The 12,045-nt window shown below is 45.2% G+C and overlaps 1 protein-coding gene across 1 annotated transcript in view; it reads left to right on the forward strand.

Annotated features, from left to right (window-relative positions):
* Positions 1-358: 358 nt before the first annotated feature.
* The window catches only part of SENP2 (SUMO specific peptidase 2), a 45,379-nt gene continuing 33,692 nt past the window's right edge, over positions 359-12,045 (forward strand). The window contains exons 1-2 of the mRNA XM_003256588.3: positions 359-693; positions 4,373-4,428. Coding sequence (XP_003256636.1) covers positions 368-693; positions 4,373-4,428 — 382 coding nt within the window. The 5' untranslated portion in view covers positions 359-367. The remainder of the gene's footprint in view (positions 694-4,372; positions 4,429-12,045) is intronic.

Genomic DNA, 12,045 nt, shown 5'->3' on the forward strand with positions numbered 1-12,045 from the left:
TGCTGGGCATATTAAGGTGACAATGCGTGAAAAGTACGAGGCAAAAGGTAAGTGCAAAATAAAAGGCGCCTAAAACGGTACACGTGTGTTAACTAACCTGATCTACCCTTACGTGTGCACTCAGCAACACTGAGCACCTAATGTCCTCTGGGACCCCGGAACGCCTCCTCCGGAGTGGAGCAGCCTCGCGTGTGGCCTGTGGGCCTTGTCCCACGGGCCGGCTCGGGATTGGCTCCGCCGCAGAGAAAATCCTGCCGACAGCCCTTCCGATCTCGTCAGCGATTGGGCCGGGACCGTCCCACAGTTACTCTTGTTGCTGGGCTCGGAAATAGGGAGCAGGGCTAGGTTGCGCGTGCGCAGATTGAGAATGGAGCTTTCCGGTCGGGCGGGAGGAGGTGACGTCAGGAGCGGTGGCGGGCGGGGGCTTCTGGTAGCCCTGGGGACGCTGTATCTGTGGGCTCTTGAATCGCGTCACAAATCAGCGACCGAACTCTGGCGGTGGTGGCTGAGACGGCGAAGGCGGCAGCGGCGGCGACAGCTCTGGGGTTTGCGTCTCGGGGTGTGTCGGCCGCCGCTGCTGCTGGGGCCTGGTATGTACAGATGGCTGGTTAGGATTCTCGGCACCATTTTCCGTTTCTGCGACCGGTCGGTGCCCCCTGCCCGGGCCCTCCTGAAGAGGCGGCGCTCAGACAGGTGAGACGAGAGGGGGCTGAGCGCCAGCCTGGCCTTACCCCCTCCCCCACAGCGGGCTCCTCGGCCGTGATAGCTTTGAGTCAGCCAGGCTCACCCGAAGCAGGTCGCCGGGATCCTAGTGACGTAGTCGCTCCCGCCAGGCTGTGGGGAGGCAGCTCCTGATGAAGGAGGAGCTGGTCGTCTTCGTAGCGGCCGGTGATGGCGGGGTCTTTGACATTCTTGTCAGAGGCCAAGCTGGTTGCTGATAACAAATGGGGCTTTGCCGCTCTTAGGCTGAACACTAACATTGAAGGAATACTGTCTTTGTTGTGGCTCACTGTTTACAAAGCACCCTCGCAAGTGTCATCTGTAGACATTAAGTGCAGTTAAAGGAAGTGAGATTCATAGCTTGCCCAAAGCCGTTTTGACTGCAAGTACTGTCCTTGCAGCAAGAAACCGCACCTGTTTCGTTCTAAAACAGCTGTCAGTGTGTTTGGGGCCAGAAGGGTTTTGTGCTTTAGAATTAGTGAATGGAAGGCTATGTATCTTTAAAAAATAGGCCTTAGACGGGTTCGCCTGGCCCACTCGCCACTCACTCCCCTCCGTTCAAAAGTAGTATACAGGACTAGCCTATTTTGTATTTAAGATTCTGTTATTCCTGTACTCTTAAATTCGGTTAAAATTTGGGGAAACTCAAAGCTGTTCTTTTTTTTTTTTTTCTTTTTCTTTTGATTGAGACGGAATCTTGCTCTGTCGCCCAGGCTGGAGGGCAGTGGTGCGATCTCGGCTCACTGCAACCTCCGCTGCCCCGGGTTCAAGCGATTCCCCTGCCTCAGCCTCCCGAGTAGCTGGGATTGCAGGCGTGCACCACCACGTCTGGCTAATTTTTGTGTTTTTTTGTAGAGATGGGGTTTCACTACATTGGCCAGGCTGGCCTTGAACTCCTGACCTCAAGTGATCCGCCCACCCCAGCCTCCCAAAGTGCTGGGACTGCAGGCATGAGCCACTGCACCCCAAAGGCTATTCTTATTTAGCATCTACTCTTTGGAGTGTCCCATTTTATTGTATCGACCTCCTTACCTAAAAATCTGGAAAATAAAATATTATACAAATTCTATGCCCCCTCCCCAACTTCAGTGATCAAGTGTTAATTTATTTTTCTTTTTTTTTTTTTTTTTTTTTTTTTTTGAGACGGAGTCTCGCTCTGTCGCCCAGGCTGGAGTGCAGTGGCGCAATCTCGGCTCACTGCAAGCTCTGCCTCCCGGGGTCACACCATTCTCCTGCCTCAGCCTCCCGCGTAGCTGGGACTATAGGCGCCCGCCACCATTTTTTTTTTTTTTTGAGACGGAGTCTCATTTTGTTGCCCAGGAGAAGTGCGGTGGCACGATCTCAGCTCACTGCAACCTCTGCCCACTGGGTTCAGGCGATTCTCCTGCCTCAGCCTCCCTAGTAGCTGGGATTACAGGCGCCTGCCACTGCACCCGGCTACTTTTTTTGTATTTTTTTTAGTACAGACGGGATTTCACCATCTTGGACAGGCTAGTCCTGAACTCCTGACCTCGTGATCCACCCGCCTCGGCCTCCCAAAGTGCTGGGATTACAGGCGTGAGCCACAGGGCCCGGCCACGCCCGGCTAATTTTTTTTTTTTTTTTTTTTTTTTGAGACGGAGTCTCGCTCAGTCGCCCAGGCTGGAGTGCAGTGGCGCAATCTCGGCTCACTGCAAGTTCCGCCTTCCGGGTTCACACCATTCTCCTGCCTCAGCCTCCTGAGTAGCTGGGACTACAGGCGCCCGCCACCATGCCCAGCTAATTTTTTGTATTTTTAGTAGAGACGGGGTTTCACCGTGGTCTCGATCTCCTGACCTCATGATCCGCCCGTCTTGGTCTCGCAAAGTGCTAGGATTACAGGCGTGAGCCACCGTGCCCAGCCCTCGCCTGGCTACTTTTTTGTATTTTTTAGTAGAGACGGGGTTTCACCGTGTTAGCCAGGATGGTCTGGATCTCCCGACCTCGTGATCCACCCGCCTCGGCCTCCCAAAGTGCTGGGACTACAGGCGTGAGCCACCGCGCCCGGCCGTTAATTTCATTTTTTAAATTAAGCCTCAATATCAAGAAAATGGAAGAAGTGTTCATTTGTGGGAGCTTGAGAGAACAAGATGTCTAATACATTAATCTGACAATGCAGGTTATTGATGAGATTGGTTGTTGGCTAAATTGCGTCGTGTGTGCCAGAGATGCATGGTTTTGCCTTATTTTTCTCTCCTGTCTTTCCGTAGGGTTGATGTGAGGATCATTTGAGAACGTGGTGTAAAGTGCCTAAACTGATGCTTAATGTATATAAGGGTAGTATTTGTCTATCCTACCCTGGGGCCTTTTGCAGAGTCTGGTGCATGATAAGCACTTGGTCCGTATTCATGGAATAAGGAAAAGCTAATTTCCTCTCCCTTGTCCTCTCTTTGATGTGAATCCCTGCTAGTCAGTGGAACATGGTTTGGCGATCAAAACCTTGATCTTCACTATACTTTAGGTGTTCACATCCTTAATCCAAAACAACGCTTCTCAGTGTAAACCAATTTTCAGTCAAAATGAAGCCCATCAGAGCTTGTTGGAATGTATAAAGTTATGAGCTGAATGGAATCCTGGGATCTCATTCTATTCATTTTTTTTGCATGTGTTAATATAATTGATCATAAGGGTTCAGAGAGATGATGAGTAATATACTATGACCCTTTAACATTCTTGACATCTGGGTCCTGAAACTTTCCTCAATTCCAAAGTTCTTTATTACCACCGTAATGTAGTTTGTGTGGTGAAAATGAAGTTAAATATAACACTTGATTAAGATTTGTCTTTTTTAAGTTGTAGAACTGTTTTTTTTTTAACTCCCTTTCACACACAAAAGAAAAAACAATAAAAAAGAATTGTCTTTTAAGGCTGTTCATATTAATACTGTCACCTAAAGTAAAAGATGGCTTTCTTTGGGGATCATTTTCAAAAGGAAATTGCTTGTTTGTTGTTTTTAAATCATTTCTGGAGCGAAAGAGAAAATACTAGTTCTAAACTCTTACCTGGGTTCATATACTAGCTAAGTGACTTTGGCCAGTTTTAAGTTTGTACTTTAACCAGATGGCAAATTATTATTTGGTAAGAAGTTTGGGTCTCTCTCAAATAGTTGAAACTGTAGCAGTAAGTCTTCAGATGTGAAAAGCCTACTATAGAATAGCATTCTCTCTTTTGTTTTGCTTTTATTTTTAGTTTTATTTCTTTTTAAGACAAGGTCTCACTCTTTTGATTAGGCTGGAGTGCAGTGGCATGACCTGGGCTCACTGCAGCCTCGACTTCCTGGGCTGAAGTGATCCTCCTGCCTTAATGTAGCTGGAACCACAGTCACTTACCACCAAGGCTGGCTAATTTTTTATTTATTTTTTTCGTAGAGATGAGGTCTTACTTTGTTGCCCAGGCTGATGTCAAACTCCAAGGCTCAAGCGATCCTCCCCCTTGGCCTCCCAAAGTGCTGGGATTACAGGCACGAGCCACTGTGTCCCCACCAGCATTCTCTTTTAAAACATCAGTTGGATCTCATTTTATGACAAAGTGATAGAAGGGGGATGTGTTATATGAATAGTAAGTTTACTTACAGAAATGAATGTGTATGTAAATATATATATATATATATTTTTTTTTTCTTTCTCTTTTTCAGCACTGTGTTTTCTACAGTGGACACTGATGAAATACCAGCCAAAAGACCAAGATTAGGTACTGAATATAAATTTTAAAAATTTTTAGTTTTTAAATAGGAAAAATACATGCATGGAACAAAATTCAAAAGGTAAAAAGTATGTGGTAAAAAGTAAGTCTTGGCCGGGCGCAGTGGCTCACACCTGTAATCCTAGCACTTTGGGAGGCCAAGGCAGGCGGATCACCTGAGGTCAGGAGTTTGAGACCAGCCTGGCCAACATGGCGAAACCCTGTCTCTACTAAAAATACAAAAATTAGCTGGGTGTGGTGGCAGGCGCTTGTAATCCCAGCTACTTGGGAGGCTGAGGCAGGAGAATCGCTTGAACCTGGGAGGTGGAGGTTGCTGTGAGCCGAAATGGTGTCACTGCACTTCAGCCTGGGGCGACGGAGCAAGACTATGTCAGGAAAAAAAACAAACAAACAAGTCTCTTTCCTGGCCGGACGCGGTGGCTCAAACCTTTAATCCCAGCGCTTTGGAGGCTGAGGTGGGAGGATCACTTGAGGTCAGGAATTTGAGACCAGGCTGGCCAACATGGTGAAACCCGATCTCTACTAAAAATTAAAAAATTAGCCAAGTGGCGCACACCTATAGTCACAGCTACTTGGGAGGCTGAGGCAGGAGAATTGCTTGAACCTGGGAGGCGGAGGTTGCAGTGAGCCAAGATTCTGCTACTGCACTCCAGCCTGGGCGACAGAGCGACACTCCATCTCAAAAAAATATATAAGAAAGTCTCTTTTTTTTTTTTTTTTTTTTTTTTTGGAGACGGAGTCTCGCTCTGTCGCCCAGGCTGGAGTGCAGTGGTGCAATCTTGGCTCACTGCAAGCTCCACCTCCCAGGTTCACGCCATTCTCCTGCCTCAGCCTCCCGAGTCGCTGGGACTACAGGCACCCGCCACCACGCCTGGCTAATTTTTTTGTATTTTTAGTAGAGACGGGGTTTCACCATGTTAGCCAGGATGGTCTCCATCTCCTGACCTCGTGATCAACCCGCCTCGGCCTCCCAAAGTGCTGGGATTACAGGCATGAGCCACCGCACCCGGCCCAAGAAAGTCTCTTTCCTGTCCCTTTCTTATCTTTTTTAGAGGTAACTACTGTTACCAGGGACTTGTCTAATCCTTGCAGGTAAATAAGCCTAGGTGTAGACTGTGCATTTTGAAATTCTAAATCCTTCTATAAAGAAAAGATACTTCTTATTTATTTATTTATTTTTTGAGACGGAGTCTCACTCTGTCACCCAGGCTGGAGTGCAGAGGTGCAATCTCGACTCACTGCAACCTCCACCTCCTGGGTTCACACCATTCTCCTGTCTCAGCCTCCCGAGTAGCTGGGACTAAGGTGCCCGCCACCATGCCCGGCTAATTTTTTGTATTTTTAGTAGAGACGGGGTTTCACCGTGTTAGCCAGAATGGTCTCAATCTCCTGACTTCATGATCTGCCCGCCTCGGCCTTCCAAAGTGCTGGATTACAGGCGTGAGCCACCGCGCCCGGCCCTACTTCTTATTTTTAAGGAGGAAATGTTGTAAATGTTTCAAACTGAGGTGACTCTAGTTCAGATGGCTGAGGGAACCCATCTTTTCTATTTTTTTTTGAGACAGGGTCTCATTCTGTCACCCAGGCTGGGATGCAGTGGCATGATCATGGCTCACTGCAACCTCCACCTCCCTGGGCCCAGGTGATCCTCCCATCTCAGCCTCCCAAGTAGTTGGTTGGGCCTACAGGCACGTTATCACACCTAGCTAATTTTTGTATTTTTTTGTAGAAACGGGGTCTTGCCACATTGCCCAGGCTGAAAATAGGCAGCAGTGGCATTTTGAAAGAATACTTCTTTCTTTAGGAACTGGTAGTATTTTTCTTTTTTTTCTTTTTTTTTTTTTTGAGACAGGATCTTGCTCTGTCTTGATCTTGTCATCAACAATTTTTTTTTTAAATTTTGTAAGAGGTGATGGTGTCACTCTGTTGCCCAGGCTTCAGTGCAGTGGCACGATCGTAGCTCACTGCAGTCTCAAACTCCTGGGCTCACACAATCCTCCTGCCTCAGTGTCCTGAGTAGCTGGGACTATAGGCGAGTACCACCACACCTGGCAAATTATTTTATATGTAGATACTGGGTCTCCATATATTGCCCAGGCTGATCTTGGAACTCCTGGCCTTCCAAAGTGCTGGGATTATGGATATAAGCCACTGTGCCCAGCCAAGTCTTTTACTTCAGTATATCTGAATGGATAAAGAAAATAAAAGTAGATTAAAGGAAAAAGTCATAGTAAAATACTATAATAATATATTCCTCTTTCTCAAAAATGATTATAAATTTGGGTCTACCTCCACATGTGGTAATTGAGTGTGGACATGTTTAAATTCAACGAGTACTTATTGAGCATGTCTCAGTGCTAACCAATGTGTTAGGTTTTACAGAAGATACAAAAATTAGTAAGACAGGGTCTCCATTTTTTTTTTTTTGAGATGGAGTCTTGCTCTGTTGCTCAGGCTGGAGTGCAATGGTGCAATCTCAGCCCACTGCAACCTCCGCCTCCCAAGTTCAAGTGATTTCCCCTGCCTCAGCTTCCCAAGTAGCTGGGACTACAGGTGCCTACCACCATGCCCGGCTAATTTTTGTATTTTTAGTAGAGACAGGGTTTCGCCATGTTGGCCAGGCTGGTCTCCAGCTCCTAACCTCAAGTGATCCACCCGCCTTGACCTCCCACAGGCGTAAGCCACCGTGCCCGGCCTGGGTCTCCATTTTTAAGGACCTTACATAATTATATGGTAGGGGGTACAAGACAATCACGTAATAATGCTAATGTCAATGAAAATATAAAAAATAAAAAAACAAAGATAGTAACAAAATCCTATCCAATTTTCAGCTCATCGAATCTCAGTAAATGTTTGCTGGAGTTAGTATGAGTTAGTATGTGAGCCCAGGTCTTGAAGGATGGATAGGATATCAAAGGAGAGCAATAGGAAGGAAAAATATTCTAGGCAGAGGGAATAGTATGGGAAAGTTGTGCAAATTCAAGAAATAGCAAATGGAGCTCAGGGGAAAAAAATGGCTGAAGACAGGTAGATCAAATTATCGTTTTGTTTTGTTTTGTTTTTTAATAGAGACAGGGTCTTGCTATATTGCTCGGGCTGATCTCGAACTCCTGGGCTTAAGTGATCCTCTCACCTTGGCTTTCCAAAATGCTGGGATTACAGGCGTGAACCACCATCCCCAGCCAAGGATTTTCGAATGACAGGAATTTATACTAAATTCATTAGAACAGTATTTCCCAAAGCACAGGATAGATACCAATTTAGGAAATGATTTTAGGGGATTCAACATTCGCAGCATTATGTAACATTTGAATTATGATTATGTACTAAGAAAGGTGTATCCTTTTCAGTTATTTATTTGAGGTGCTCACATCCTGTTTATTTCAAACAGAAAATCTTGATTTAATGCTAGTATATCTTCAATACTTGTCTAATATATGCTAATCTCCCATTTTTTAACAGGCCCAACTAGAACTTATTATTATTGTGTTTTCATTTCTTTTTTTTTTTTTTTTTGAGATGGAGTTTCGCTCTCATTGCCCAAGCTGCAGTGCAATGGTGCGATCTTGGCTCGTTGCAACCTCCACCTCCCAGGTTCAAGCGATTCTCCTGCCTCAGCCTCCCGAGTAGCTGGGGTTACAGGTACCCGCCACTATGCCCGGCTAATTTTTGTATTTTTAATAGAGACAGGGTTTCACCATGTTGGCCAGACTGATCTCGATCTCCTGACCTCAAGTGATCGCCCGCCTCGGCTTCCCAAAGTGTTGGTATTACAGGCGTGAGCCACCGCACCCAGCTGTGTTTTCATTTCTTTATAAGGCAGGTGATGTTGGCTTTACATATGCAGTAGTAATTTAAAATCTCTTTTTTTTTTTAAGCCAAAAAAGGAAGTCAGTTTTAAAGCAAAATATAAATAGCTTGTACTTGGATGTGGTTAAAAAAAAAAAAAAAAAAAAGCGGGAACACAAATACAAACTTTGGTATTACAGAAGGTTTCTGACTTAATTATTTAGGATAATCATCTGTTTTATGGACTTCTATGTTAAGGATCACTTATTGCATCATTCCCATTAAATATGTAGTATGATTTTCTGAATGGCAAATTGTAGAAGGGAATCTAAACCAAAGGGTAAGCAGTGGGTAGCAGAGTTTATAAAGGTCTGTAGAGTGCTGTCCAAGAGAACTTCCTGCAGTGATGACTGCTGAGCACTCGAAATGTGGCTAGTTCAACTGAAGAACTGAATTTTAAACTTTATTTGATTCTAATAAAACTTTAAGTTAGGTAACCATATCTGGCTACTAGCTACTGTGTTGGACAGTACAACTCCATTGGTTGCTTTTGAGAGAAAAAAAGCAAAGCAAGGGTAAAAGAAAAGAAAGAAGACCTCAGAATTTCAGGCTCATGATCTTTTTTCTTTCGTTTTTGAGACGGAGTCTCGCTGTGTTACCCAGGCTGGAGTGCAGTGGCACAATCTCGGTTCACTGCAACCTCCACCTCTTAGGTTCAAGCGATTCTCCTGCCTCAGTCTCCTGAGTAGCTGGGATTACAGGTGTGCGCCACCACGCCCAGCTAATTTTTATATTTTAGTAGAGATGGGGTTTCACCATATTGGCCAGGCTGTTCTCGAACTCCTGACCTCAAGCGGTCCACCCATCTTGGCCTCCCAAAGTGCAGCTAATTTTTGTATTTTAGTAGAGACAGGGTTTCACCATGTTAGCCAGGCTGGTCTCAAACTCCTGACCTCAAGTGATCCACCCACCTTGGCCTCCCAAAGTGCTGGGATTACAGGTGTGAGCCACCGTACCTGGCTCAGGCTCATGAGCTTAAAGGTGAAAGAGATTTTAAGAGATCTATGTAGTCTAGTCTCAGGAAAGTAAGGTGATCTTTTCCCCATTTTACAGATGAGGCAGGCCTTCTGTTTTTTAAAAAAAAATCAGTGAGATCTTTTGACGTAATCTCAGGGGCATACCCAGATTTTGATAACATTCGTAGGAAAATAAGTATTATATTGTTTAGTAGCCACAATTTGCTATGTTACCAAGAGTCTTCTTGTCCTCTAGAGTCTGGATGACAGACTGTGGGTTAAGCATCAATCACTGAAGCTCTTTTTCTCCTCCTTAGAAAGCGCAGCAGAATGTGTACTATCCCTCAGCAGTATTAGAGGGGGATAACCTGGAATTCTCTGATTCCTAAAATGAAAAACAACTCATTTGCATAGTTTGGTACTTATAACTATTAGCAAATTACTCAAATTGGATTGTGCTTTACCTGGCCATTACTTTTTCCCTTTTGTTTGTTATTCCCCTATGTTTCTGGAAGTATTTTACATGTTCTGGAGCACTGCTTAAAAGCTACCATTGCAGTCTATCTTTCTCTAAAGCAGAATGGCTAACGTGATGTTCTGTTTTTCTCAAACTAGCGTCTTCAAATACCCTTAATTAGGACATAGGAAACTGCAGAAAGCTTACATCAGATATATAGAAAGTGAGAAAGAGGTAGTGTAATAAAAGGAGGAAGTGAGGAAAGCACTGAAACCTACCCTTTCCTTTTATTTTTGGTGACAAGGAGGGGTGAGCCTGAGTTTTTTTTTTTTTTTTTTTTTTTTTTTTTTTTGAGACAGGGTCTCCCTCTGTCACCCAGACTGGAGTGCAGTGCCGTGATCTCACCTCACTGCAACCTCCACATCCCGGGTTCCAACTATTCTTCTGCTTTAGCCTCCCAAGTAGCTGGAATTACAGGCATGTGCCACCAGGCCCAGCTAATTTATTTATTTATTTTGAGATGGAGTCTCACTCTGTTGCCCAGACTGGAGTGCAGTGGTGCCATCTTGGTTCACTGCAACCTCCGCCTCCTGGGTTCAAGCGATTCTCCTGCCTCAGCCTCTAGAGTAGCTGGGATTATAGGTGTGTGCCATGACGCCCAGCAAATTTTTGTATTTTTAGTAGAGACAGTTTCACCATGATGGTCAGGCTGGTCTTGAATTCCTGACTTCAAGTGATCTGCCCGCCTCTGCCTCCCAAAGTGCTGGGATTACAGGCATGAGCCACTGTGCCCAGCCTAAGATCTTCTAACACATCTCCACTAGAGGGATAGTCTTGTTCTATCTTACATGTTTAAAAGCTGCATATTTTAGGCCAGGTGCAGTGGCATACACCTGTAATCTCAGCACTTTGGGAGGCTGAGGCAGAAGGATCACTTGAGCCCAGGAGTTCCAGACCAGCCTGGGCAACATAGTGAGACCTTGCCTCTATCAAAAGATCAAAAAAATTAGCCAGGCATGGTGGTGCATGCCTGTGATCCCAGCTACTCAGGAGACTGAGGTAGGAGGATCACTTGAGCCCGGGAGGTTGAGGCTGCAGTGAGTAGTGATCATGCCACTGCACTCCAGTATGAGTGACAGCGTAAGACCCTGTCTCAAAAAAAAAGAAAAAAAAAAGCTGCATATTTTATACTTTACTTAGCCAAGATATAATAGGGGCTTAGTAGATAGTTGTTTAGGGCAACTACAGTGTGTTGTTACCTGCCTAGGAAGTAAGGACAAGCTAGTGAGACTATGACATTGCTTCCTGTAGAATTCTGCCATACTTGGTGGCTATATGCTCCTTGTTGTTTAATCATGCCCTCATCTCTGTGGTAAAAATTTTATTTATTTATTTATTTGTTTATTTTTTGAGAGACGGAGTCTCATTCTGTCGTCCAGGCTGGAGTGCAATGGCATGATCTCAGCTCACTGCAACCTCCACTTTCTGGGTTCAAGCGATTCTCCTGCCTCAGCCTGCCAAGTAGCTGGGACTAAAGGCGCACACCACTGAGCCCAGCTAATTTTTGTATTTTTTTTAGAGACGGGAGTTCACCATGTTGGCCAGGCTGGTCTTGAACTCCTGACCTCATGATCTGCCTGCTTCAGCCTCCCAAAGCATTGGGATTACAGGGGTGAGCAACCATGCCCAGCAAAAATTTATTTTATATATCCTGGAGAACTCTGCTTAAAAGCTCTCATTTCAGAACATTTTGTGTGTGTGTGTGTGTGTGTGTGTGTGTGTGTGTGTGTGTGTGTGAATCAGTATGGATTTGCTAAAGTGATGGTTTTATGTTTTTATATTCAGATGTTTTATTTAAAAAACACAATTACAATACTGGTATTCCAGTTATTCAGTTAGAAAAATATTATTTATTTATTTATTTATTTATGTATTTTGAGATGGAGTCTCACTCTGTCGCCCCAGCTGGAGTGGAGTGGCGTGATCTTGGCTCACTGCAACCTCTGCCTCCTGGGTTCAAGCGATTCTCCTGCATCAGCCTCCTGAGTAGCTGGGACTATAGTCGTGCACCACCATGCCCAGCTAATTTTTTGTATTTTCAGTAGGGATGGGGTTTCTCTGTGTTAGCCAGGATGTTCTCGATCTCCTGACCTCAAGTGATCCACCCACCTTGGCCTCCCAAAGTGCTGGGATTACAGGTGAGAGCCACAAGTCTGGCCCAATTTTTTTTTGAGATGGAGTTTCGCCCTTGTTGCCCAGGCTAGAGTGCAATGGCGTGATCTTGGCTCACCACAACCTCTGCCTCCCGGGTTCAAGCGATTCTCCTGCCTCAGCCTCCTGAAT

The sequence above is a fragment of the Nomascus leucogenys genome, chromosome 11 (assembly GCF_006542625.1).
Source record: "Nomascus leucogenys isolate Asia chromosome 11, Asia_NLE_v1, whole genome shotgun sequence".
NCBI classification, from domain to species: Eukaryota; Metazoa; Chordata; class Mammalia; order Primates; family Hylobatidae; genus Nomascus; species Nomascus leucogenys.